Source organism: Mauremys reevesii, linkage group 3, assembly GCF_016161935.1.
Source record: "Mauremys reevesii isolate NIE-2019 linkage group 3, ASM1616193v1, whole genome shotgun sequence".
Lineage (NCBI taxonomy): Eukaryota > Metazoa > Chordata > Testudines > Geoemydidae > Mauremys > Mauremys reevesii.
In genome coordinates, this window is record NC_052625.1 from 207213394 (window position 1) to 207236024 (window position 22631).

Genomic DNA, 22631 nt, shown 5'->3' on the forward strand with positions numbered 1-22631 from the left:
GCAGCCTGCCCCATACCGGCCCCCTCACCTCCCAGCGGAGCCCAGCCACCCCACCCATGCCGGGGGCCCGGGGGGCCGGAGCCCAGACGCGCTCACCATCTGGAAGATGAAGGTGACGGTGCCACACACACGCACAGCCTTGTTAAAGCGCAGCTCCAGGTACTGCCGGGGGAGAAGGGAGGGGCAGGCGGATGAGCGGGGGGGCAGACAGGCCCATCACCCTGCCCCCCACCAGCCCATCACCCCGCCCAGCCCCCCCGCTCCCCCACCGTCCTGCCCCTCCCGGCCCATGGCCCTGCCCCCCCACCGGCCCATCACCCCGCCCAGCCCCCCCGCTCCGCCACCCTCCTGCCCCTCCCGGCCCATGGCCCTGCCCCCCCACCAGCCCATCACCCCGCCCAGCCCCCCCGCTCCGCCACCGTCCTGCCCCTCCCGGCCCATGGCCCTGCCCCCCCACTGGCCCATCACCCCGCCCAGCCCCCGCTCCGCCACCATCCTGCCCCTCCCGGCCCCCACTCCGCCACCATCCTGCCCCACCAGTCCATCACCCCGCCCAGCCCCGCTCCCCCACCGTCCTGCCCCTCCCCGCCCATGGCCCTGCCCCTCACCAGCCCATCACCCCGCCCAGCCCCCGCCCCGCCACCGGCCGGCCCCTCCCGCCCCACCGCCCTGCCCCCCACCGGCCCCTCACCCCGCCCAGCCCCCCCGCTCCCCCACCGTCCTGCCCCTCCCGGCCCATGGCCCTGCCCCCACCAGCCCATCACCCGCCCAGCCCCCGCTCCGCCACCGTCCTGCCCCTCCCGGCCCATGGCCCGGCCCCCACCAGCCCATCACCGCCCAGCCCCCGCTCCGCCACCGTCCTGCCCCTCCCGGCCCATGGCCCTGCCCCACCAGCCCATCACCCCGCCCAGCCCCGCTCCGCCACCGTCCTGCCCCTCCCGGCCCATGGCCCTGCCCCCACTGGCCCATCACCCCGCCCAGCCCCTGCTCCGCCACCATCCTGCCCCTCCCGGCCCCCACTCCGCCACCATCCTGCCCCCACCAGTCCATCACCCCGCCCAGCCCCCGCTCCGCCCACCGTCCTGCCCCTCCCAGCCCATGGCCCTGCCCCACCAGCCCATCACCCCGCCCAGCCCCGCTCCGCCACCGTCCTGCCCCTCCCGGCCCATGGCCCTGCCCCCCCACCAGCCCATCACCCCGCCCAGCCCCCGCTCCGCCACCGTCCTGCCCCTCCCGGCCCTGCCCCACCAGCCCATCACCGCCCAGCCCCCGCTCCGCCACCGTCCTGCCCTCCCGGCCCCGGCCCATGGCCCTGCCCCACCAGCCCATCACCCCGCCCAGCCCCACTCTCCCCCACCATCCTGCCCCTCCCGGCCCATGGCCCTGCCCCCACCAGCCCATCACCCCGCCCAGCCCCCCCGCTCCACCACCGTCCTGCCCCTCCCGGCCCCCGGCTCCGTCCTGCCCGCCGGGCGGTCACCTCGTAGGTGCTGGTGAGGTGGAGGCGGTAGAAGACAGGGATGAAGACGTGCGCGGGGATGAGGAGGCCCAGGAAGTAGCAGCAGCCCAGGAACCAGTACTCGGTGCCGAAGCGGTAGATCTCGGCCGGCACGCCCAGGATGGCCACGGCCGACTGGAAGGTGGCCAGCAAGGACAGCGCCACGGGCAGGAAGCTCATGCTGCGGTTGGCCAGCAGGAACTCCTGCACCGTGCGCTGCCGGCCGCCGCTCAGCGCGTAGAACAGCCCGATGGCGGAGGAGAGCACCAGCAGCAGCACGAAGACGGTGTAATCCGCCACCGTGAACGCCATGGCAACACTGCCAGCCGGCGGGCCGGCCGCACTACAGCCTCCTGCGCCTGCCGGCTCTGCCCTGGCCGGCCATGCCAGTCGCGCTGGCCTCGCGCTCGGCTCTACCCGCCCCGGGCCATACGGGGGCTGCGCCGGCACCACTCACCGGCCCCCCGCGCCTCCGGCACGCGCCTCGGGCCCCGCCACCATCCCGCACAGCCGCCGAGCTGGAAGAGAAGAGAGGGGTCGGTGAGCAGCTCTTCCCCGGCCCCAGTGCCAGGCGCCGGCACGGCACACGGGGAGGGGTCACATGCCACAGCCCAGCCAGCTGCAGCCAGGGGCCCTCGGCCCAGGGCGGCCCCTTCACCCACTTCCCACGGGCAAGCAGCCAGCGAGGAGATAGCGCAGCAAGGACCTTCGCTCGGCTCCGACTAGCTCAGCCCAGCCCGTCTCAAGGACCCGACTGCTCCGGGCTGGGCTGGGCACCCTGCAGGGATCGGGGGCAGGGGGCAGAGGAACGGCAGATTAACCATTTCACGGCTGCTGAGCCGGGCCGCTCCCTCCCAGCCCCATAGCACACGGCGGGGAGCTGACACCCGCCCAGATTTCACCTCTGTGGCCCCGCCGAGATGGCAGCTCCTTGGGGCATTTCCAGGCAGTGGGCCTGTGCCTAACCTGCCCCTCCTCAAGGGCGGCGCTGCGGGGCCATATCTCACCACGACTCATCAGGCCGCAGCAGCCCCAGCCCTGCGACGCGCCCTGAACCTCGCCGGCTCCACCGGCAACAGGGAAACGCTGCCAAAAAACGCAGGCAGCGCGGCTGCAATAACAGCCCCACCCCGCAGCTACAGCACTTGGCAAATCTGCTAATCCCAGAGCTGGGAAGAGAACCCAGGTGTCCTGGCTCCCAGCCCCCCCTGCTCCAACCACCAGCCCCACTCCCCTCCCAGAGCCAGGGAGAGAACCCAGGAGTCCTGGCCCTCAGCCCCCCTGCTCTAACCACCAGCCCCACTCCCCTCCCAGAGCCAGGGAGAGAACCCAGGAGTCCTGGCCCTCAGCCCCCCTGCTCTAACCCACCAGACCCCACTCCTCTCCCAGAGCCAGGGATGGAACCCAGGAGTCTGGGCCCAGCCCCACTCCCTGACCCACCAGACCCCACTCCTCTCCCAGAAGCCAGGAGTCCTGGCTTCCAGCTCCCCTGCTCTGTGAACCCTCTGCCACCTTGTGAAGCATGCCCCAGAGCAGGGATGGCATGGCCCGGGCCTCGCCCCCAGGTCCTGCTCTGGGCCATTGGCTGGTCCCTCTGCTGCCCCCCCAAGAGCTGCTGCCTGGCCCCTCACTGCAGAGCCCCCAAAGCCGTCACCGCAGCCAGGCTCCAGGGGTGTCAGAGTCTCTGCTCCCTGGGCTCCTGGGTGGAGTCACTGGCTGCCCTAGAACTGCTGGGCTCCGGTGTCCTTGCCAGGCCCTCCTCGGCAGGCGCCTCTCAGCGAGCTCCCTGCCGAGAGGCTGGGCTGGGCTCTGGACACCCGAGAGCCCAGGGGCGAGCGTTTCCCCGGGTCACGGAAAGACTCCAAGCAGCGGCTGCTGGGAGGGCGGCGCCTGGCCCTACCCTGGGAAAAATGTCCTGCTGGATCCAGCTCTTCCTAACAGTACGCCAGGTCCTCACAGCTCTGTCGTCTCTCACACACACAGACAGACAGACAGACAGACAGACACACACACACACACACACACACACACACCAGCTTCTACACGCTCCGGCACTGTGACCAAGGGGAAATGTTCTGTAATATTTTTATGACCCCTATGTGTGCCTCAGTTTCCCTATATTTTGCATGTTTACCCAGAGGGGTAAAAGGCGTGTTTGCTCTCAGGACAGGCTGGGAGACTGTCTGAGCCCAGACGGGTCATTGTAAAGGAGTGGTGGAGGCGATCCCATAACACTGGAAAATCCGAGGAGACAATGAAGAAGTGCATCAGAGCTCCTGGGGTGAAGCAGGGGGCCTGGAGCCCCAGAGGTTCAGACTCGGGAGGAGCTGAGGCCAGGTGGCTGACCCTGAAGGACAAGTGGGACCCCTCAGGGGTCTGGCCCATCGATGGGACAGTCCCCAAGCTGGGGAACAGCACACTAAAGACAATGGATTTCAAGGAGGCGACTTCAGCAAACTCAGGGCGTTGGTAGGTAAAATCCCATCGGAAGCAAGTCTCAGGGGAAAAACAATTGAAGACAGTTGGCAGTTAGAAAATGAGAAAAGCCAAGGCGTAAAACGAGATCAAACTAGCCAGAGACATACAGGGTAACAAGAAACCATTCTACAAATACAGGAGAAGCCAGAGGAGACCAAGGACAGGGCATGCCCATTACTCAATGAGGGGGGAAAACAGTAACAGAAAAGGTGGAGATGGCGGCGGTGTTAGTGACGTCTGTGTTTCGGTTTCACCCAAAAGGTGGGGGGTCTCACGTAGCGAACGCCAGTGAAAATGAGGTAGGATCAGAGTCTAAAACAGGGAAAGAACAAATCAAAAATTACGTAGACAAGTCATGTATCAGAGGGGAGCCGTGTTAGTCTGGATCTGTAAAAAGCAACACACAGTCCTGTGGCACCTGAGAGACTCACAGACGTCCAATCACCACCATCCGACGCAGTGGGGATTCACCCACGAAAGCTCATGCCCCAATGCGTCTGAGAGTCTATCAGGTGCCACAGGACTCTTTGTCGCTTTAGACAAGTTAGGTGTCTTCAAGTCACCAGGGCCTGATGAAATGCATCCTAGAATACTCAAGGCACTGACTGAGGAGATGTCTGAGCCATTAGTGATTATCTCTGAGAAGTCCTGGAGACAGGAGAGATTCCATAAGACTGGAAAAGGGCAAATCTAGTGCCCATCTATGAAAAGGGAAATAAGGACAACCCAGGGAATTACAACCCAATCAGCTTAACTTCTGTACCCGGAAAGATAACGGAGCAAATCATGAAGCAATCAGTTTGCAAACACCTAGAAGATAATGAGGTGATAAGTGACAGTCAGCATGGATTTGTCAAACCAACCTGAGAGCTTTCTTTGACAGGGTAACAAGCCTTGTGGATGGGGGGAAGCAGTAGACTGGAATATCTTGACTTTAGTAAGGCTTTTGATACTGTCTCGCATGACCTGCTCATAAACAAACTGGGGAAATGCAACCTAGATGGAGCTACTATAAGGTGGGTGCAAAACTGGTTGGAAAATCATTCCCAGAGAGTAGTTATCAGTGGGTCACAGTCAGGCTGGAAGGACATAACGAGTGGGGTCCTGCAGGGATCAGTTCTGGGTCCAGTGCTGGTCAATCACTTCATCAGTGGTTTAGATAATGGCACAGAGAGCACACACATGAAGTTTGCGGACGATACCAAGCCGGGAGGGGTCGCGAGTGCTTTGGAGGACAGGATTAAAATTCAAAATGATCTGGACAAACTGGAGAAATGGACTGAAGTAAATAGGATGAACTTCAATAAGGACAAATGCAAAGTGCTCCACTTAGGCAGGAACAGTCACTTAGGCAGTTGCACACGCACAAACTGGGCAATGGCTGCCTAGGAAGAATACTGCGGATACTGAGGGATCTGGGGGTCATAGTGGATCACAAGCTAAATATGAGTCAACAGTGAAACATTTGCAAAAAAAGCAAACATCATTCTGGGCTGTATTAGCAGGAGTGTTGAAAGGGCAAGACACAAGCAGTAATTCTGCTCTGCTCCACGCTGATACGGCCTCAGCTGGAGTCTTGTGTCCAGTTCTGGGCGTCACATTTCAGGAAAGATGTGGACAAATTGGAGAGAGTCCAGAGAAGAGCAACAACAAAGGATTAAAGGTCTAGAGAACATGAGCTGTGAGGGAAGATTGAAAAAATTGGGTTTGTTTAGTCTGGAGAAGAGAAGCCTGAGAGGGGACGTGATCACAGCTTTCAAGGATGTGAAAGGTTGTTACAAGGAGGAAGAAAATTTGTTTTTCTTAACCTCTGAGGACAGGACAAGAAGCAATGGGCTTAAATTGCAGCAAGGGCGGTTTAGGTTGGACGTTAGAAAAACGTCCTAGCTGTCAGGGTGGTTAAGCACTGGAATAAATTGCTGAGGGAGGTTGTGGACTCTCCATCCTTGGGGATTTTTCAGAGCAGGTTGGACAAACCCCTCTCAGGGATGGTCTAGATAGTCTTTAAGTCCTGCCAGGAGTGCAGGGGACGGGGCTAGGTGACCTCTCGAGGTCCCTGCCAGGTCTATGATTCTATGATCCTGTGTCTGTGCCAAGCCCCATTCCCCAAAGCCAGGCCCTGCACCCGGCCAATCGAATACACATTAGCCAGCCAGGGAAGAGGCAGGAGACTGGCTCGGCACCTGCCACAGCTCGGGCCCAGCGTCCCGGAGCAGGGGAAGTGACTGGGACGGAGAGGACTATGGGGGGTCACTGCAGGAGCTGGGGCAGCAGAGGAGTGAAAGGTGTCCAGAGTGGGTTCCCCACCCTCCCTGGGGCTCAGGAGACCCCAGGGTGTCGTTCCTGTGGCCAGCACCACACTGGCCCCAGGCTGGCCAGAGCCCCACTTTTTCCACCAGGCTGGAGCAGGTGGTGGCTCAGCCAGACGCTGCCATCACAGGACTCACAGGGCAGCCCCTGGCCTGGCCTGCAGGGCACAGCAATGGGTCATGGAGATGGCTAGAGGGGAGCACAGATGGGGCTCCTGGCCCCTGCACAGGGCGAACCCCACATCACCATCCCCACACCACAGTGGGGAGGCAGCTTCCTCTCTGGAGGGGGAGCCCGGGCGGAGCAGGGCCGGAGCCAGGGGGGAGGGGCTGGCCGGATTCGGGGCTGGCCAGGGGCTGCATTGCTCAGCAGCTTTGTGGCAGGAGGAATTTTGTGGGGCATATTTGCTGGGATTACGGCTCAGCCCGTGATCGCCTGGCACCTGCGTGCACGCGACAGCTTGTCTGGGCTCGCCTGCGTTGGGGTGAGCTGGAGGGGGGGGGCTATGGGGACTGGCGGGGCAGTGCCAGGACAGACCCCCTGGGGTGGGCATAAGCAGCTCCCCATGTCACTGAGCCAGGCCCGTGAGTGGGGACGGGAGGTGGTGCCCTGCGGCTCACAGCGGAGCCACAGGAAGGGCGACACCTCGGGCTGCAGCAACAGTGAGCTGGGTGAACAGCCACCCCAGTCCCTGCTGCCAGGGGCTGCTCCCCACAGCAGGGCCGGGAGCCTTGAGAGCCCCCCAGTGTGTTACCCTCCACCCCAAATCCCTCATCCCTGGCCCCACCCTAGAGCCTGCACCCCTAACCCCTCCCGCATCCCAACCTCTTGCCCCAGCCCCAAGCCCCTTCCACACCCCAAACCCCACATCCCCAGCTCCACTGGGTCACAGGCATCAACAATGTTCTTCAACTGGGTCACCAGAAAAATGTTTGAAAACCACTGGTCTAAGCAGCTCTTAAAAACCTCCAAGGATGGAGATTCCACCACCTCCCTGGGCAATTTATTCCAGTGTTTAACCACCCTGACAGCTAGGAACTTTTTCCTAATAAGAACATAAGAAAGGCCGTACCGGGTCAGACCAAAGGTCCATCTAGCCCAGTATCTGTCTACCGACAGTGGCCAATGCCAGGTGCCCCTGAGGGAGTGAACCTAACAGGCAATGATCAAGTGATCTCTCTCCTGCCATCCATCTCCATCCTCTGACAAACAGAGGCTAGGGACACCATTCTTACCCATCCTGGCTAATAGCCATTTATGGACTTAGCCACCATGAATTTATCCAGTCCCCTTTTAAACATTGTTATAGTCCTAGCCTTCACAACCTCCTCAGGTAAGGAGTTCCACAAGTTGACTGTGCGCTGCGTGAAGAAGAACTTCCTTTTATTTGTTTTAAACCTGCTGCCTATTAATTTCATTTGGTGACCCCTAGTTCTTGTATTATGGGAATAAGTAAATAACTTTTCCTTATCCACTTTCTCAACATCACTCATGATTTTATATACCTCTATCATGTCCCCCCTTAGTCTTCTCTTTTCCAAACTGAAGAGTCCTAGCCTCTTTAATCTTTCCTCATATGGGACCCTCTCTAAACCCCTAATCATTTTAGTTGCTCTTTTCTGAACCTTTTCTAGTGCTAGAATATCTTTTTTGAGGTCAGGAGACCACATCTGTACACAGTATTCGAGATGTGGGCGTACCATGGATTTATATAAGGGCAATAATATATTCTCAGTCTTATTCTCTATCCCCTTTTTAATGATTCCTAACATCCTGTTTGCTTTTTTGACCGCCTCTGCACACTGCGTGGACATCTTCAGAGAACTATCCACGATAACTCCAAGATCTTTTTCCTGACTCGTTGCAGCTAAATTAGCCCCCATCATGTTGTATGTATAGTTGGGGTTATTTTTTCCAATGTGCATTACTTTACATTTATCCACATTAAATTTCATTTGCCATTTTGTTGCCCAATCACTTAGTTTTGTGAGATCTTTTTGAAGTTCTTCACAATCTGCTTTGGTCTTAACTATCTTGAGTAGTTTAGTATCATCTGCAAACTTTGCCACCTCACTGTTTACCCCTTTCTCCAGATCATTTATGAATAAATTGAATAGGATTGGTCCTAGGACTGACCCTTGGGGAACACCACTAGTTACCCCTCTCCATTCTGAGAATTTACCATTAATTCCTACCCTTTGTTCCCTGTCCTTTATCCAGTTCTCAATCCATGAAAGGACCTTTCCTTTTATCCCATGACTGCTTAATTTACGTAAGAGCCTTTGGTGAGGACCTTGTCAAAGGCTTTCTGGAAATCTAAGTACACTATGTCCACGGATCCCCCTTGTCCACATGTTTGTTGACCCTTCAAAGAACTCTAATAGATTAGTAAGACACGATTTCCCTTTACAGAAACCATGTTGACTATTGCTCAAGAGTTTATGTTTTTCTATGTGTCTGACAATTTTATTCTTTACTATTGTTTCAACTAATTTGCCCAGTACCGACGTTAGACTTACTGGTCTGTAATTGCCGGGATCACCCCTAGAGCCCTTTTTAAATATTGGCGTTACATTAGCTAACATCCAGTCATTGGGTACAGAACCCGAATTAAAGGACATGTAACAAACCTTAGTTAAAAGTAACGCAACTTCACATTAGAGTTCTTTCATAACTCTTGGGATAATGCCATCTGGTCCCGTGACTTGTTAATGTTGAGTTTATCAATTAATTCCAAAACCTCCTCTAGTGATACTTCAATCTGTGACAGTTCCTCAGATTTGTCACCTACAAAAGCCAGCTCAGGTTTGGGAATCTCCCTAACATCCTCAGCCGTGAAGACTGAAGCAAAGAATCCATTTAGTTTCTCCGCAATGACTTTATCATCTTTAAGCACTCCTTTTGTATTTTCATCGTCAAGGGGCCACACTGGTTGTTTAGCAGGCTTCCTGCTTCTGATGTACTTAAAAAACATTTTGTTATTACCTTTGGAGTTTTTGGCTAGCCGTTCTTCAAACTCCTCTTTGGCTTTTCTTATTACACTCTTGCACTTAAGTTGGCAGTGTTTGTGCTCCTTTCTATTTGCCTCACTAGGATTTGACTTCCACTTTCTAAAGGAAGTCTTTTTATCTCTCACTGCTTCTTTTACATGGCTGTTAAGCCAGGGTGGCTCTTTTTTAGTTCTTTTACTGTTTTTCTTAATTTGGGGTATACATTGAAGTTGGGCCTCTATTATGGTGTCTTTAAAAAGGGCCCACGCAACTTGCAGGGATTTCACTTTAGTCACTGTACCTTTTAACTTTTGTCTAACTAACCCCCTCATTTTTGTATAGTTCCCACTTTTGAAATTAAAGGCCACAGTGTTGGGCAGTTGAGATGTTCTTCCCACCACAGGGATGTTGAATGCTATTGTATTATGGTCACTATTTCCAAGCGGTCCTGCTATCGTTACCTCTTGGACCAGCTCCTGCGCTCCACTCAGGATTAAATCTAGAGTTGCCTCTCCCTTGTGGGTTCCTCGCACCAGCTGCTCCATGAAGCAGTCATTTAAAGTATCGAGAAATTTTATCTCTGCATTTCGTCCTGAAGTGAAATGTTCCCAGTCAATATGGGGATAATTGAAATCCCCCACTATTATTGGGTTCTTAATTTTGATAGCCTCTCTAATTTCCTTAGCATTTCATCATCACTATTACTGTCCTGGTCAGGTGGTCGATAATAGATCCCTACTGTTATATTTTTACTAGAGCATGAAATTTCTATCCATAGAGACTCTATGGAACCTGTGGATTCGCTTAAGATTTTTACTTCATTTGAATCTACACTTTCTTTCACATATAGTGCCACTCCTCCCCCTGCACGGCCTGTTCTGTCCTTCCGATATATTTTGTACCCCGGAATGATTGTGTCCCATTGATTGGTCTCAGTCCACCAGGTTTCTGTGATGCCTATTATATCTATATCCTCCTTTATCACAAGGCACTCTAGTTCACCCATCTTATTATTTAGACTTCTGGCATTTGTGTACAAGCACTTTAAAAACTTGTCCCTGTTTTTTAGCCTGCCTTTTTCTGATGTGCCAGATTCTTTTTTATGTGACTGTTTATCATCTGATCTGGCCCTTACATTATCCTCTTCCATTCTCTGCTCCTGACTATAACCTGGAGATTCTCTATCATCAGACTCTCCCCTAAGAGAAGTCTGTGTCCGATCCACACGCTCCTCTGCAGCAGTCGGCTTTCCCCCATCTCCTAGTTTAAAAACTGCTCTACAACCTTTTTAATGTTTAGTGCCAGCAGTCTGGTTCCACTTTGGTTTAGGTGGAGCCCATCTCTCCTGTATAGGCTCCTCCCATCCCAGAAGTTTCCCCAGTTCCTAATGAACGTGAACCCCTCCTCTCTACACCATCGTCTCATCCACGCATTGAGACTCTGAAGCTCTGCCTGCCTACCTGGCCCTGCGCGTGGAACTGGGAGCATTTCTGAGAATGCCACCATAGAGGTCCTGGATTTCAGTCTCTTCCCTAGCAGCCTAAATTTGGCTTCCAGGACATCTCTCCTACCCTTCCCTATGTCATTGGTACCTACATGTACCACGACCACCGGCTCCTCCCCAGCACTACACGTAAGTCTATCTAGATGCCTCGAGAGATCCGCAACCTTCGCACCAGGCAGGCAAGTCACCATACGGTTCTCCCGGTCATCCAGACCCAGCTATTTCTAATAATCGAATCTCCCATTACTAACACCTGCCTTTTCCTAGAAACTGGAGTTCCCTCCCCCGGAGAAGTAACCTTAGTGCGAGAGGCAACCCCAGCACCATCTGGAAGGAGGGTCCCAACTACGGGAAGGTTTCCCTCTGCTCCCATAGACTGCTCTGCTTCCCTGGGCCGTTCTTCCTCCTCAACAGCACAGGGGCTGTCTGAGCGGAGGTGGGACAATTCTACAGTGTCCCGGAAAGCCTCATCCATATACCTCTCTGCCTCTCTCAGCTCCTCCAGTTCCGCCACCCTGGCCTCCAAAGTCCGTACGTGGTCTCTGAGGGCCAGGAGCTCCTTGCACCGACTGCACACATACGCCACCCGCCCACAGGGCAGGTAATCATACATGCGACAGTCAGCGCAATAAACTGGATAGCCCCCACTCTGCTGCTGGGCTTCAGCCTCCATTGTCTCCTAGTTAATGGAAGGGTGGTTTACAGAATGGAGTTTTGAAATGGGGTTCGGTTTATAGGTTTTAGGGGGGGGCCACGGGGAAGGAGTTACGGCCGGTGAGGGACTCCCGCTCCCTTCCCACTGCCCTTCCAAACTCCCTTGCGAAACTCCCTGTTCGCAAAGCTCCCTGGTTGCTTGTGCGCGGCTTTATAAAGCCCTGGCCTGAGTGAATGCCCCGCCCACTGATTAAGGCTCAGCCAATTACCAGAGGCTTCGAGCTTTCAAACCTTCCTTTGAAGCTCACAGCCTCCAACTGCCAGCCACAGCACACGGTCCTTCAAACACAACCAAACAAACACTGACAAACACAAGCTCAGCACACAGCAAGTAACCCCCAAACACAAACAAACACACACTACAGACAGTCACTTACCCCACAGATGCTGTATTAGCTCCTCCTTCACCTGGAGAACTCCCTTGCGAAACTCCCTGTTCGCAAAGCTCCCTGGTCACTTGTGCGCGGCTTTATAAAGCCCTGGCTTAAGTGAATGCCCCGCCCACTGATTAAGGTTCAGCCAATTACCAGAGGCTTCGAGCTTTGAAACCTGCCTCCAACTGCCAGCCAGAGCACACGGTCCCTCAAACAACCAAACAAACAAACAGACTGACAAACACAAGCTCAGCAACCTAAACCTCCCTTGCTGCAATTTAAGCCCATTGCTTCTTGTCCTGTCCTCAGAGGCTAAGAACAATTCTTCTCCCTCCTCCTTGTAACAAACTTTTATGTATTTGAAAACTGTTCCCATGTCCCCTCTCAGTCGTCTCTTCTCCAGACTGAACAAACCCCATTTTTTCAATCTTCCCTCACAGCTCATGTGTTTTCTAGACCTTTAATCATTTTTGTTGCTCTTCTCTAGACTTTCTCCAGTTTGTCCACATCTTGTCTGAAATGTGTTCTCCGGGGGAATTCTGCACCACTGCGCATGCGCAGAATTTATGTCCCCTGCAGATTTCTTTGCTTCCCTGCAGAAAAAAGACTTTCTGATGGGAGAAGCAAAGGGAAGCCACAAGAGTGGTCCCGTGACCCTCCCCAGCAGCATGTTCTGGGGGCCCAGGGCACTGGGGGGTGGAGGTGGGAGTGGGAAAGACCCGACTGGTGGCTCCCACCCTGCATCAGGCTCAGCTGCTAGTCCCAGCTGGGCTGGGGAGGACAGGACAGGACTTCAGCCCACCCTGCAAACTCCTCCCCTCTCCCCGACGCGCACTTCCTGCGCCCATCACTCCTCAGCTGTGTCAGGGTTGGGTACAGCCTCACCGCTGAGTCCATGTCGAGGGGGGGGGGGGGAGCGCTGCACAGCGATCCACCCCTGTGCAGCCAGTGGCCTGTGCTCCCCAATGTCATGCTGGAGCTGCCACATTTGGCAAATAAATTTGCAGAATTTTGAAGAACTTTCAAATACTGTGCACATAATTTTTAATTTTTTTGGCACAGAATCTCCTCAAGAGTAAATGTGGCACCCAGAACTGGACACAATCATCTAGTTGAGACCTAAACAGCGCAGCATAGAGCGGAAGAGTCACTTCTCATGTCCTGCTTACAACACTCCTGCTAATACAGCCCAGAGTGATGTTCACTTTTTATGCATCACACTCTTGACTCATATTTAGCTTGTGATCCACTGTGACCCCCAGATCCCTTTCCGCAGTATCCTTCCTAGGCAGCCATTGCCCAGTTTGTATGTGTGCAACTGACTGTTCCTTCCTGAGTGGAGCACTTTGCATTTGTCCTTGTTGAATTTCATCCTATTTACTTCAGACCATTTCTCCAGTTTGCCCAGATCATTTTGAATTTTAATCCTGTCCTCCAAAGCACTCGCGACCCCTCCCAGCTCGGTAACATCCGCAAACTTTATAAGTGTGCTCTCTGTGCCATTCTCTAAATCACTGATGAACCACGGCGCTATCCAGCCCCCAGTGGGAGGGGCTGCCCTTGGGAGCTCACTCCAGACTCTGAGGTCAGACTCTGAGGCCTGTGCCAGGAGGGTGAGGAGTCAAAGACAGGCCAGGGCTCTGTTGAGGCCTGTCCAGGCAGAGGCGCTGCTGCCTTTGGGGAAACTAAAGGTGTTCTGCCGACACAGCCCTGCTCTGGGCACTTCCTTGGGGCTGGGAGTCCCCAGGGGCTGTGATAACACTCAGTAACCCTGTGCCGATCTCCAACATCTCTGCCCTGGATCGCACAGCGCCTGACCCCCCACCCCCAGGAGCTTGTGGCCGTGCTGGATACAGACTGATGATGGGGGAGGGGAGAAACAGTGGCCCCTCCCCCAGGGCCTGGTCCCTACCCCCTTCCAGAGTCCTAAACAGTGTAGGAGCAGGCAACCAGTATGAGTTCTCCACCTTACCAGGGGTGGTGGGCTCTAGCCGTGCAGCAGTGGGCGCCATCCCCCAGCCACCGGGCTTTGGGCTCTGGCCTCGCCCTCTCACGCCACCCCGACCCCACTGCCTCCTCCAGCCCCCAGCTGTGCAGTGGGACCCAAGGCTCCAGCCCCAGGCTCACCCTCCACCACTGACTGCCCTGACCCCCGCTTCACTCCACCCCCCAGCCATCTCCCCATCCAGGGCTTAATTTCTCCTCCAGCTTGCTGGGGCTGAGTAAACCTGCTGTGAAAAGTGATATTAACAAATATACAACTACCAGTTTTCACAGTAGCAAGCTTACTAGCTAGCAAGTCTGAAAAAAAATTAACTACAAAATGAAAACATGCAAAGCTCCGTATGTGTCTATTCTGTTTAGGTCCGGTAAGGATTATAGACAACTGCAGATTATTGAGTCTGCAAGAAAAACCCACAGAAATGAATTACAAGGACTGAACATGTCTATGGGCATATTTATTGGTTTTTCCTGGAGTTAATTAAGTGTTTTAGGAGTCGGTGGCCGCACTCTGAGGCCACCAGCAAATTTCTTGTGAGATCCCCGAGCTAGGAGCTCACCAGCCCCCCCACAACTCCCCCTGCAGCCCCCCCCCCAGCCGGTACCGAACCCGGGGGTCCCGCTTCCACCTGCTGAGCTAGCACCGCTGCCCCGCCCCCGACGGGGCCCCTCCCCAGGCTTGTCCCCCGGCTGCTCCTGCCGCCGGCCGCCCGGGTCTGGCAGCGCCGCGGGCCGAACCGTAAGGGAGCCCCCGCCCCGCTCCCCCCCCGCCGCTGCCCGTACCCCACGCGGGCTCCCCGCCCCCCAGCGCGCCCCCGTGGGCTCCCTGCCGCCCACGTGACCTCCCCCACGCGGGCTCCCCCCGCCCCCCCCCGCCGCTGCCCGTACCCCACGCGGGCTCCCGCCCCCAGCGCGCCCCCGTGGGCTCCCTGCCGCCCACGTGACCTCCCCCACGCCGCTGCCCGTACCCCACGCGGGCTCCCGCCCCAGCGCGCCCCCGTGGGCTCCCTGCCGCCCACGCGGGCTCCCCCCGCCCCCCCGCCGCTGTCCGTGCCCCACGCGGGCTCCCCTGCCCCCAGCGCGCCCCACGCGGGGTCCCGCCGCTGTCCCCGCATGTCACTCACCGGGGAGGCTCCGCGCTGCCGGCTCTGCCCCCTGGGATCCCCACACACGTGCTGCGGGCCGGACAGCCCAACGGGCGGGGGCTTCCCCCTCCCGCGGCGCATGCTGATGACGTAAGGCACGGGCACTGACTCCCGTTCCCGCCTCCCGAGCCGCCATCTCCACTCCTGGCAGCGTCGCCTGCCCCGCCCCCGCCAGGCACCTGCCTGCCTCCGGCCCCTCCCCCCAGGGCCAGGGGCCCCTTCCAGCATCCAAAAGCTGGGGCCCAAAGCCTGGCCTGGGAGCCGGGGGGGCTGGGAGCTGCAGGGAGTTGGAGCCAGGGGGGCGTAGGAGCCGTGGGGCTGGGAGCCGTGGGGCAGCAGAGCCATGGGGCCTGGGAGCCGTGGGGCAGCAGAGCCATGGGGTCTGGGAGCTGCAGGGAGTTGGAGCCAGGGGGGGCGTGGGAGCCGGGGGGGCTGGGAGCCGTGGGGCAGCGGAGCCGGGGGGTCTGGGAGCTGCAGGGAGTTGGAGCCAGGGGGGCGTGGGAGTCGTGGGGCCTGGGAGCCGTGGGGCAGCAGAGCCATGGGGCCTGGGAGCTGCAGGGAGTTGGAGCCAGGGGGGCGTGGGAGTCGTGGGGCAGCAGAGCCGTGGGGTCTGGGAGCCATGGGGCAGCAGAGCCATGGGGCGTGGGAGCTGCAGGGAGTTGGAGCCAGGGGGGCGTGGGAGCTGTGGGGCGTGGGAGCCGGGGGGGCTGGGAGTCGTGGGGCAGCGGAGCCATCAGGCCTGGGATTTTTCTGCCCTTTGCACTGAGCCGAGATTCTCCCCTAGTCCCAGGCCGGGGGGTCCCTGCAACGTGCCCTGCTGGGGCGTTAAGGAAAACACCAAATATCACAAGTGCTGGCAGCACTGCCTGGCTGGCCGTCTCCATCGCCAGCTCCTCCATGAACCCCTCCAGCGCCAGTCACAGGCGCCCGCTGAGCTCTGGTTCCCATCCTGCCTCCCCAGGTCGGCTCCGCCAATATGTCAGCCAGACCGATACACACCGAGTGTGAGAACGGCCATGCTGGCTCAGACCCAGGGCCCAGCTAGCCCACGATGCTGTCTGCCCCCCGCGGCCGGCGCCAGGTGCCGCAGGGCAATGCTCGAGCGATCCAGCCCTGTCACCGGTCCCAGACTCTGGCCGGCAGCGGCTCAGGGGCGGCAGTGGGACTGCGCTACGGGGACGTGATGGATTCAGGTCCAGGGCTGTTGGGCTGCCCTAGGGCCATGGCCGCTCAGACAGGGGATTACAGGTGAGTCTCTGGTTCTCTGTAACCGAGTAAGGTTCTAGCCATCCTGGGGCAGGGGCCTGGCTGACTGGCTGACCCTGCAGTGCTGGTCGGGGCCATTGCAGCAGGAGCTGGGGCAGGGGGAGTCCAGGAGTAGGCATGGGGTACCTGTGCAGGGCCCTGCGGGGGAGGACGCGGCTGCAGCTTCACACAGACGCTGAGATCAGCTCTGCATGGGAAGGCTCAGCTAAGGCACCTCCCAGTTCCTAAAACCTGCACCCCCCTTTCGAGTGTAAACCCAAAATGACACCGTCTTGCGCTGCACAGGGGACTGTACCGCGTAAGCTCATGAAATTTGCCCCCTCCCTCAGTGGGGACAGGACTATGGAACAGCCTTTTGCCCCGAGTTATGATTCGCACACACTGGTTTTAGACAAATCAAAAACAAGTTTATTAACTACAAAAGGTAGATTTTAAGTGATAGCAAAAGAGATCAAAGCAGGTTACCTAGCGTAACCCTTCTGACTCTGCTTACACTAGCAAACGAGCAAAACGCAATCTAAGGTTAAGATACTAAAGAGACTGGATATGAGTAGCAAATTCTCCCCCTAATTGCTGGGTTAGGCAGTTTGCAGAGATGCTTGAGGGCCAGCTGCACTTGCAGCTTAAAACCCCAGATGTTCCTTTCACAGGCTAGAAATCCCTCTACCCGGGCTCAGCCCTTCCCCCCAGTCCAGCCCTTGTTCCTCAGGTGTTTCCAGCAGTCGTCCTGGGCGGGGAGCCGGTGAAGAACCACGATGATGTCACTGCCCTGCCTTCAATAGCTTTTGCATGTGGCAGGAACCCTTTGTCTCCAGGCTTAGTTCCAATGCCTTTCAGTGGAAACCCTGGTATTCCAAGATGGAGTCCAGTACCAGGTGACCTAGTCACATGTCCCTGTAGGGCCACTGCAGCCATGACTTGGAGGCTGTTTGCTGCGTCCTCAGGAAGGCTCCCCGGTGGGAGATTAGCATCTTCTAACACCTGTTGTTCTCCCCAATGGCCCTTCCCAGCCAGCCAGCCAGACCGATTGCGTGCTGCCTAGTGGGCGTTCCCCAGGTGTAAACACATTTGTAATAGATGCATAGACAATATTCCTAACTAATGATACATGCATACAAATCAGACAGTCACATTCAGTGAATCAGAACCTCTCCAGTGATATCTCACATGACCCATCTTGCATAAAATACACCATAGTTATGCCATAACATATCATAACAATATTACTATGAGGAATATGGGGCCTAATGCCACACACTTGCACTGCCTGGGTGGTAGGGCAGTGTTGTCAGTAGCAACCGGTGCGGTGCTCTGCTCTTGTTCGATGATGATAACAGTTGGCTGCGTGCGTGTTCCCTCTGCGTGCTGCCCCGGCTCTGCACAGATCGCTGGCACAGCAAACCCCGAGAGAACCCCCAATGACCCAGACTCTAGTAGGGTACGAAGGAACCTGAGCCAGGTTTACTGTCAAACGAAGCACAGTGATAGTTTCCCGTAGACTCTGCAGGACATACTACGAATATGTGCCCCCGGCAATGGACTGGCTCAGTCAGTGGTGGGATTTTCCACTGCCCCCTAGGCTGGCCAAAGACGCGCACTCCGGGACCTACTTTTATACCATTACAGGACAGATCACTCATCCCTCCTGACGTATTGAGGTACAGCCCTTGGCTCATTAGGGGCTGTCTCCCCTTTGATCATGTTGTTCCAGACATACAGATCTGTCCATCGTGCTGTCCTGTCTTTAAGATGCACCTGCCTGTTCCTTGTTATGTCTATGGAGTGTCCTTGTATCGGGCTGTCCAGGTGCCGTCTTGGCACAAGTTCCTCTTGTTAGCCCTTATGTGTGAACACACCTGCTTCTAACAACCCTCTGTGACGTTATTGATATAAACTGGGACCATATAGAACATGGGTTGCAACCAAGGTCCTGTAGTGGCACCAAATCTTAGGTAAAGGGGGTCATATAAGGTGTCTAAGACCAGGTTATAGGTTGCTGGTTATGATTATGCTGTCTGTGTGCATGTATCATTTTTAGTTGAAGTTATGTATATTGGCTCTATACTGTCTGTGTTTCAAGTTGGTGATGTGCTTCTGGGTGATATCCCAGACAAGTTGGTGTTAGCTCTGCTTAGCCTGCGTGATGGCCCATTAAGGACCATCAGCTACACAATTGACCCATGGAGAGAAGGCAGACACGCCTTGTGACTCAGCGAAGTATGCAGAGACTGGCCCATGTGACTCCAGACTCCATTTTGCTGTAATTTTCCACAGTGGGGACAAAGAGGTTCTTACACCTGGAAAAGCCTATATAAGGCTGATGCCTCATCTCCATCTTGCCTTCAGTCCTGCTTCTACCTCTGGAGGGACTTTGCTACAACCTGAAGCTCTGCACAAAGGACTGATGACCCATCCCAGCGGGGGATGTTCCAGAGACTTGATTTGAACCTGCAGCTTATGCCATCGCTGCTGCAAGCCTGAACTAAGAACTTTGCCATTACTGTATGGAATTGATTCCATTTAACCAATTCTAGCTCTCATCTCTACCTTTTTCCCTTTGTAATAAACCTTTAGATTTTAGATTCTAAAGGATTGGCAACAGCGTGATTTGTGGGTAAGATCTGATGTGTATATTGACCTGGGTCTGGGGCTTGGTCCTTTGGGATTGAGAGAACCTTTTTCTTTTATTGGGGCGTTGGTTTTCATAACCATTTATCCCCAGGACGAGTGCACTGGTGGTGATACTGGGAGACTGGAGTGTCTAAGGAAATTGCTTGTGTGACTTGTGGTTAGCCAGTGGGGTGAGACCAAAGTCCTTTTTGTCTGGCTGGTTTGGTTTGCCTTAGAGGTGGAAAAACCCCAGCCTAGGGCTGTGACTGCCCTGTTTGAGCAATTGGTCCTGATTTGGCACTCTCAGTGGGGTCCCGCCAGAACCGCCTCGTCACACCCTCTTCTCTCCAGTTTCTGTGAGTGGGGCCTGCCCCTGGCTCACAGCCCAGCTTTTGCTTAGCAATGCCTGGAAGTACTTTGGTTCAGGCTTCAGGCCTCAGACTGGGCCTCTGACACAAGAGTTTGTTTCAGGGCCTCCTCTTACTACATTCCCCCACTTTTTGTCTTTTTAAGGGGAGGATGTTTAGCCATCGTCCCAGAAAAGCATAATGTACGGACTAAAGAGAACCCAGTGGGCTAAACACTGTTATGTGGTTATCCCATTTTACCATCCATACACGCATTGCAAAATAGACGTGTGTTACTGTTTGCCTCCTGCTCACTGGTATGGTGTTGTGTATCGTTACTCTCCTCTTGCTTGCTGTAAAGCACTCCTACATAGAATTTGTACTTCCTGTTCCCCAGGAAATCCCGCTATACCCCCTCATTAATGACCCCAGCTCCCTAGAGCTTAATCACTTTTTTTCCTCAAAGTATGAGAAAACTCAGCCAAAAGTTTGTTGAGTATTCTCAAAGGGGGGAGTTGTTGGTGTCACTAGGCATAAATCTAGGTAACTCGGGAGGATGAAAGACCACGAGTGTCGATGAAGTCTTCTTGCTCTAGGCCTGAGTGAACCAAAGTTCTTCCATGTTGTGAACTTTAACCAGCCGAAACTGCTAACAGCCAAAAAGCAAAAATGTGTAACTGTCAGCTTTCTTAGCTCGCAGCTGCAGTGCAGCTCGAAACAGCAAAAAGCGGTAGTGATACGGGGGAAAATGGGGGGGAAAGTCTGCATGCGTCTGTGTCGTAAAGGCCAGAGAGAAACATGTGAATGGGAAGGTTTCTAACAAGCTACAATTTATTGCTTAATGTATCTGCTGCAAGGGGAGGGAGGAAGGGGGAGACAGGGAGAAACAAAGGCCAGTACAGACAACTTGGAATATAAAAAGGGGAACTTGCTTTTATCAGTGCGCTTGATTTGAGATATTGCTTCTCCTAGTACCTTTTCAAGATCTTCAATAAACTTAGTTTGCTTCTCCACCCTAGTGTGTTAATTAGTGCGACGCACGCCGGGCAACGAACCCCGCTGTTTCCCCCTCGGGCCCTCTGGGCCAGCAACACACATACTCCATGTGGATGGCACTCCCCTCAGGTCTCTGGCAGATCTCGCCTTCTTTCGCTCTTTGGGTCAAGGGCCTCACTTCCTTCCTGCCCCAGCCCCTTCCTCGGGTCTTGTGTCTGCCAACTTGGAAATGCCAAACTCCATCTTTCCATCACCCCAGGAAAGCCCGGCCCCTTATCTCCTAGGAAGTTTCTCTTCTGAGCCCTGTGCAAACCAAGTGCCCCATGTTGTCCCCTGCTTTCCATCGGCTAGTATAAACATCTCTGGGGCATTTCACCCCACTGCTGCCTCCCTTCGATGTCTAGCACCAGGTCAGCTTCTGAAAACGTAGAGGGTTTGCTGTTCTCCTCCTCCATGGATTGTTGGCTTTTATTCACACATGTGGCCAAAACATCTGTAAGGAAGAGACTTTGGCCATGCATCTGCCAAGGAAGGATTGATTCTTGAACCAGAGGAGGTCAAGTAGCAAATCCAGTGAGCTGTTCACACCCTCAGTCTCGTCCAAGCTCCAGGCCCCGCTTTCATCTTGGAATCCGGGGTTAAACGTCACACCCCAAGGAGAGTCTCTTATACGTCAGTCTCTTTGTCCCAGGACAACACGCCATTGTTCTCAGCCACTTTGGCCCATGCTTACCAGGCCCGCTGGATGGTAGGGAGATGGTGGAATTTGTGGGCCCTTCTATTAGTGGGCCTGCTGGCAGTGTGGGATTCAGCAGCATGGGAACCGGCGGGAGTATAAGGGCCCTTCCATCAATCAAACCCTAACCCTGCCCCTTGGCCCCTAAACCCTGCCCCTTGACCCCTTAAGCCCCGACCATCTGTCACTGGAAGTCCCACCCATGGGGGATATTACTTCTGGGGTCGAGGCGGACACATGACCGGAAGCAAAGTGTGTCATGTGACCCCTCTAAGAACTCTTCCCACTGCCCTCTACCAACCAGGATGGGCTTTGCCCCTGTAGGCTCGCCCTGAGAGGAGATTTGATCAATCAGGGGTGTTCTGGGGCGGGGTGACCTGTCCGGAAGTGGTTCGTGTGACCTCTCTAAGAACTCCTCCCACTGCCCTCTACCAATCGCAATGGGTTTCAGCCACATAGGAGCACCCCGAGAGCAGGTTTGACCAATCGGGGGTGTTCTGGGTTGGGGTGACCCGCCCAGAAGAGGGTCGTGTGACACCTCTAAGAACTCCTCCCAGCGCCCTCTGCCAGTCAGAGTGCAGCACCATCACCCCATAAGTCCCAGCGCCGGGGCAGAAGAGGCCCTCTTTTACCCAGACCGCGTGCTCTGGAGATCATGGAGACATGGACTCCTTCACCACCCCCGTGAGAACTCCAGACTTTGTTTTAGCCCCAAGGCCTTTGGACTTGTGTGGGGAAAGCGCTACATCAGCGAGAGTTGCGACGAGGGCCCTTTGACTCAGCCATTGATGGATACGCTGGAACCCGAAACCCAAACCCTCGTGAGGCACCCCAATGAGTGTGACCACCTCTCATTGTCCGCTCCCCTAGAGGAGGAAGGGGAACGCAGCTCGGGGGAGTCACTGGAGGACAAGGTGAACGGAAAAGATGTCACTCAGGTAAATGAATGATTAAGAAGTGATGGTTGATGATGGGGTGTAATGGGTTAGGAACTGTGGGGTTGCGTAAATCTAAAAACAAGCAGTGGGGGGCTTACACTGCTTCTTTTTCTGAAAATCTCTCAACAGCTCGATGTCTCTCTAGAGGCCTTTGAGAACTTACAGATCAGTAGCCCCGTGGGAGTAAATATATCACGCATCAGCTGGTTTTGCTCATGTCTGAGACACAGATCTCAAGAGGAAAATCCGGAAAGGGACAAAATGGAAGAATGAACCAGCTCAGACTCCCTTATGGCAGGGGTCGTGGTGTCCGTTTTTACAGGCAGGCGGCTGTAAAAGTTCGTGTTAAACCAGGCGATTAATAAAACGTATTTAAATATGTCAATATGAATGTGTCCCCCTTCATATTTGTGTTAGTAAAAGACAGTGCCAGTAACAGTCATGTCTACACCAGCAGCTCTGTTAAAGAAAATATATTACACCCCCAGGGAAGTTGGGAGCTTCGGCGGGTGACCCTTCTTTTTCAAGTGGCCAAAAAGCCTCGTAAAACGCTTACACTTTACACAAACCGGCTCGAATACGTTTTAAAAGAAACAAGACCATTGGGTCAGATGTGGATGCGCAATGGCAGGCAGATTTGGTGAAGATGCATCGGTTCTCCAAATGCAACATCGGTTTTAAGTCCATCTTAACGGTGATAGACATTCTATCCAAATCTGCCTGG

General features: G+C 55.3%; 1 protein-coding gene across 4 annotated transcripts in view; it reads right to left on the minus strand.

Moving 5' to 3' along the window:
• The window catches only part of SLC5A6 (solute carrier family 5 member 6), a 29543-nt gene extending 14458 nt beyond the window's left edge, over positions 1–15085 (minus strand). For 3 of the 4 annotated variants that reach the window (XM_039531378.1, XM_039531381.1, XM_039531380.1), the window contains exons 1-3: positions 14994–15085; positions 1481–2016; positions 97–162 (exon numbers count right to left, since the gene is read on the minus strand). In XM_039531378.1, the coding sequence (XP_039387312.1) occupies positions 97–162; positions 1481–1810 (396 nt within the window). In that variant the 5' untranslated portion in view covers positions 1811–2016; positions 14994–15085. Of the gene's footprint in view, positions 1–96; positions 163–1480; positions 2017–11871; positions 11907–14993 lie in introns of those variants that run through there. The other variant, XM_039531379.1, reaches the window with a different exon arrangement.
• Between the last annotated feature and the right edge of the window lie 7546 nt (positions 15086–22631).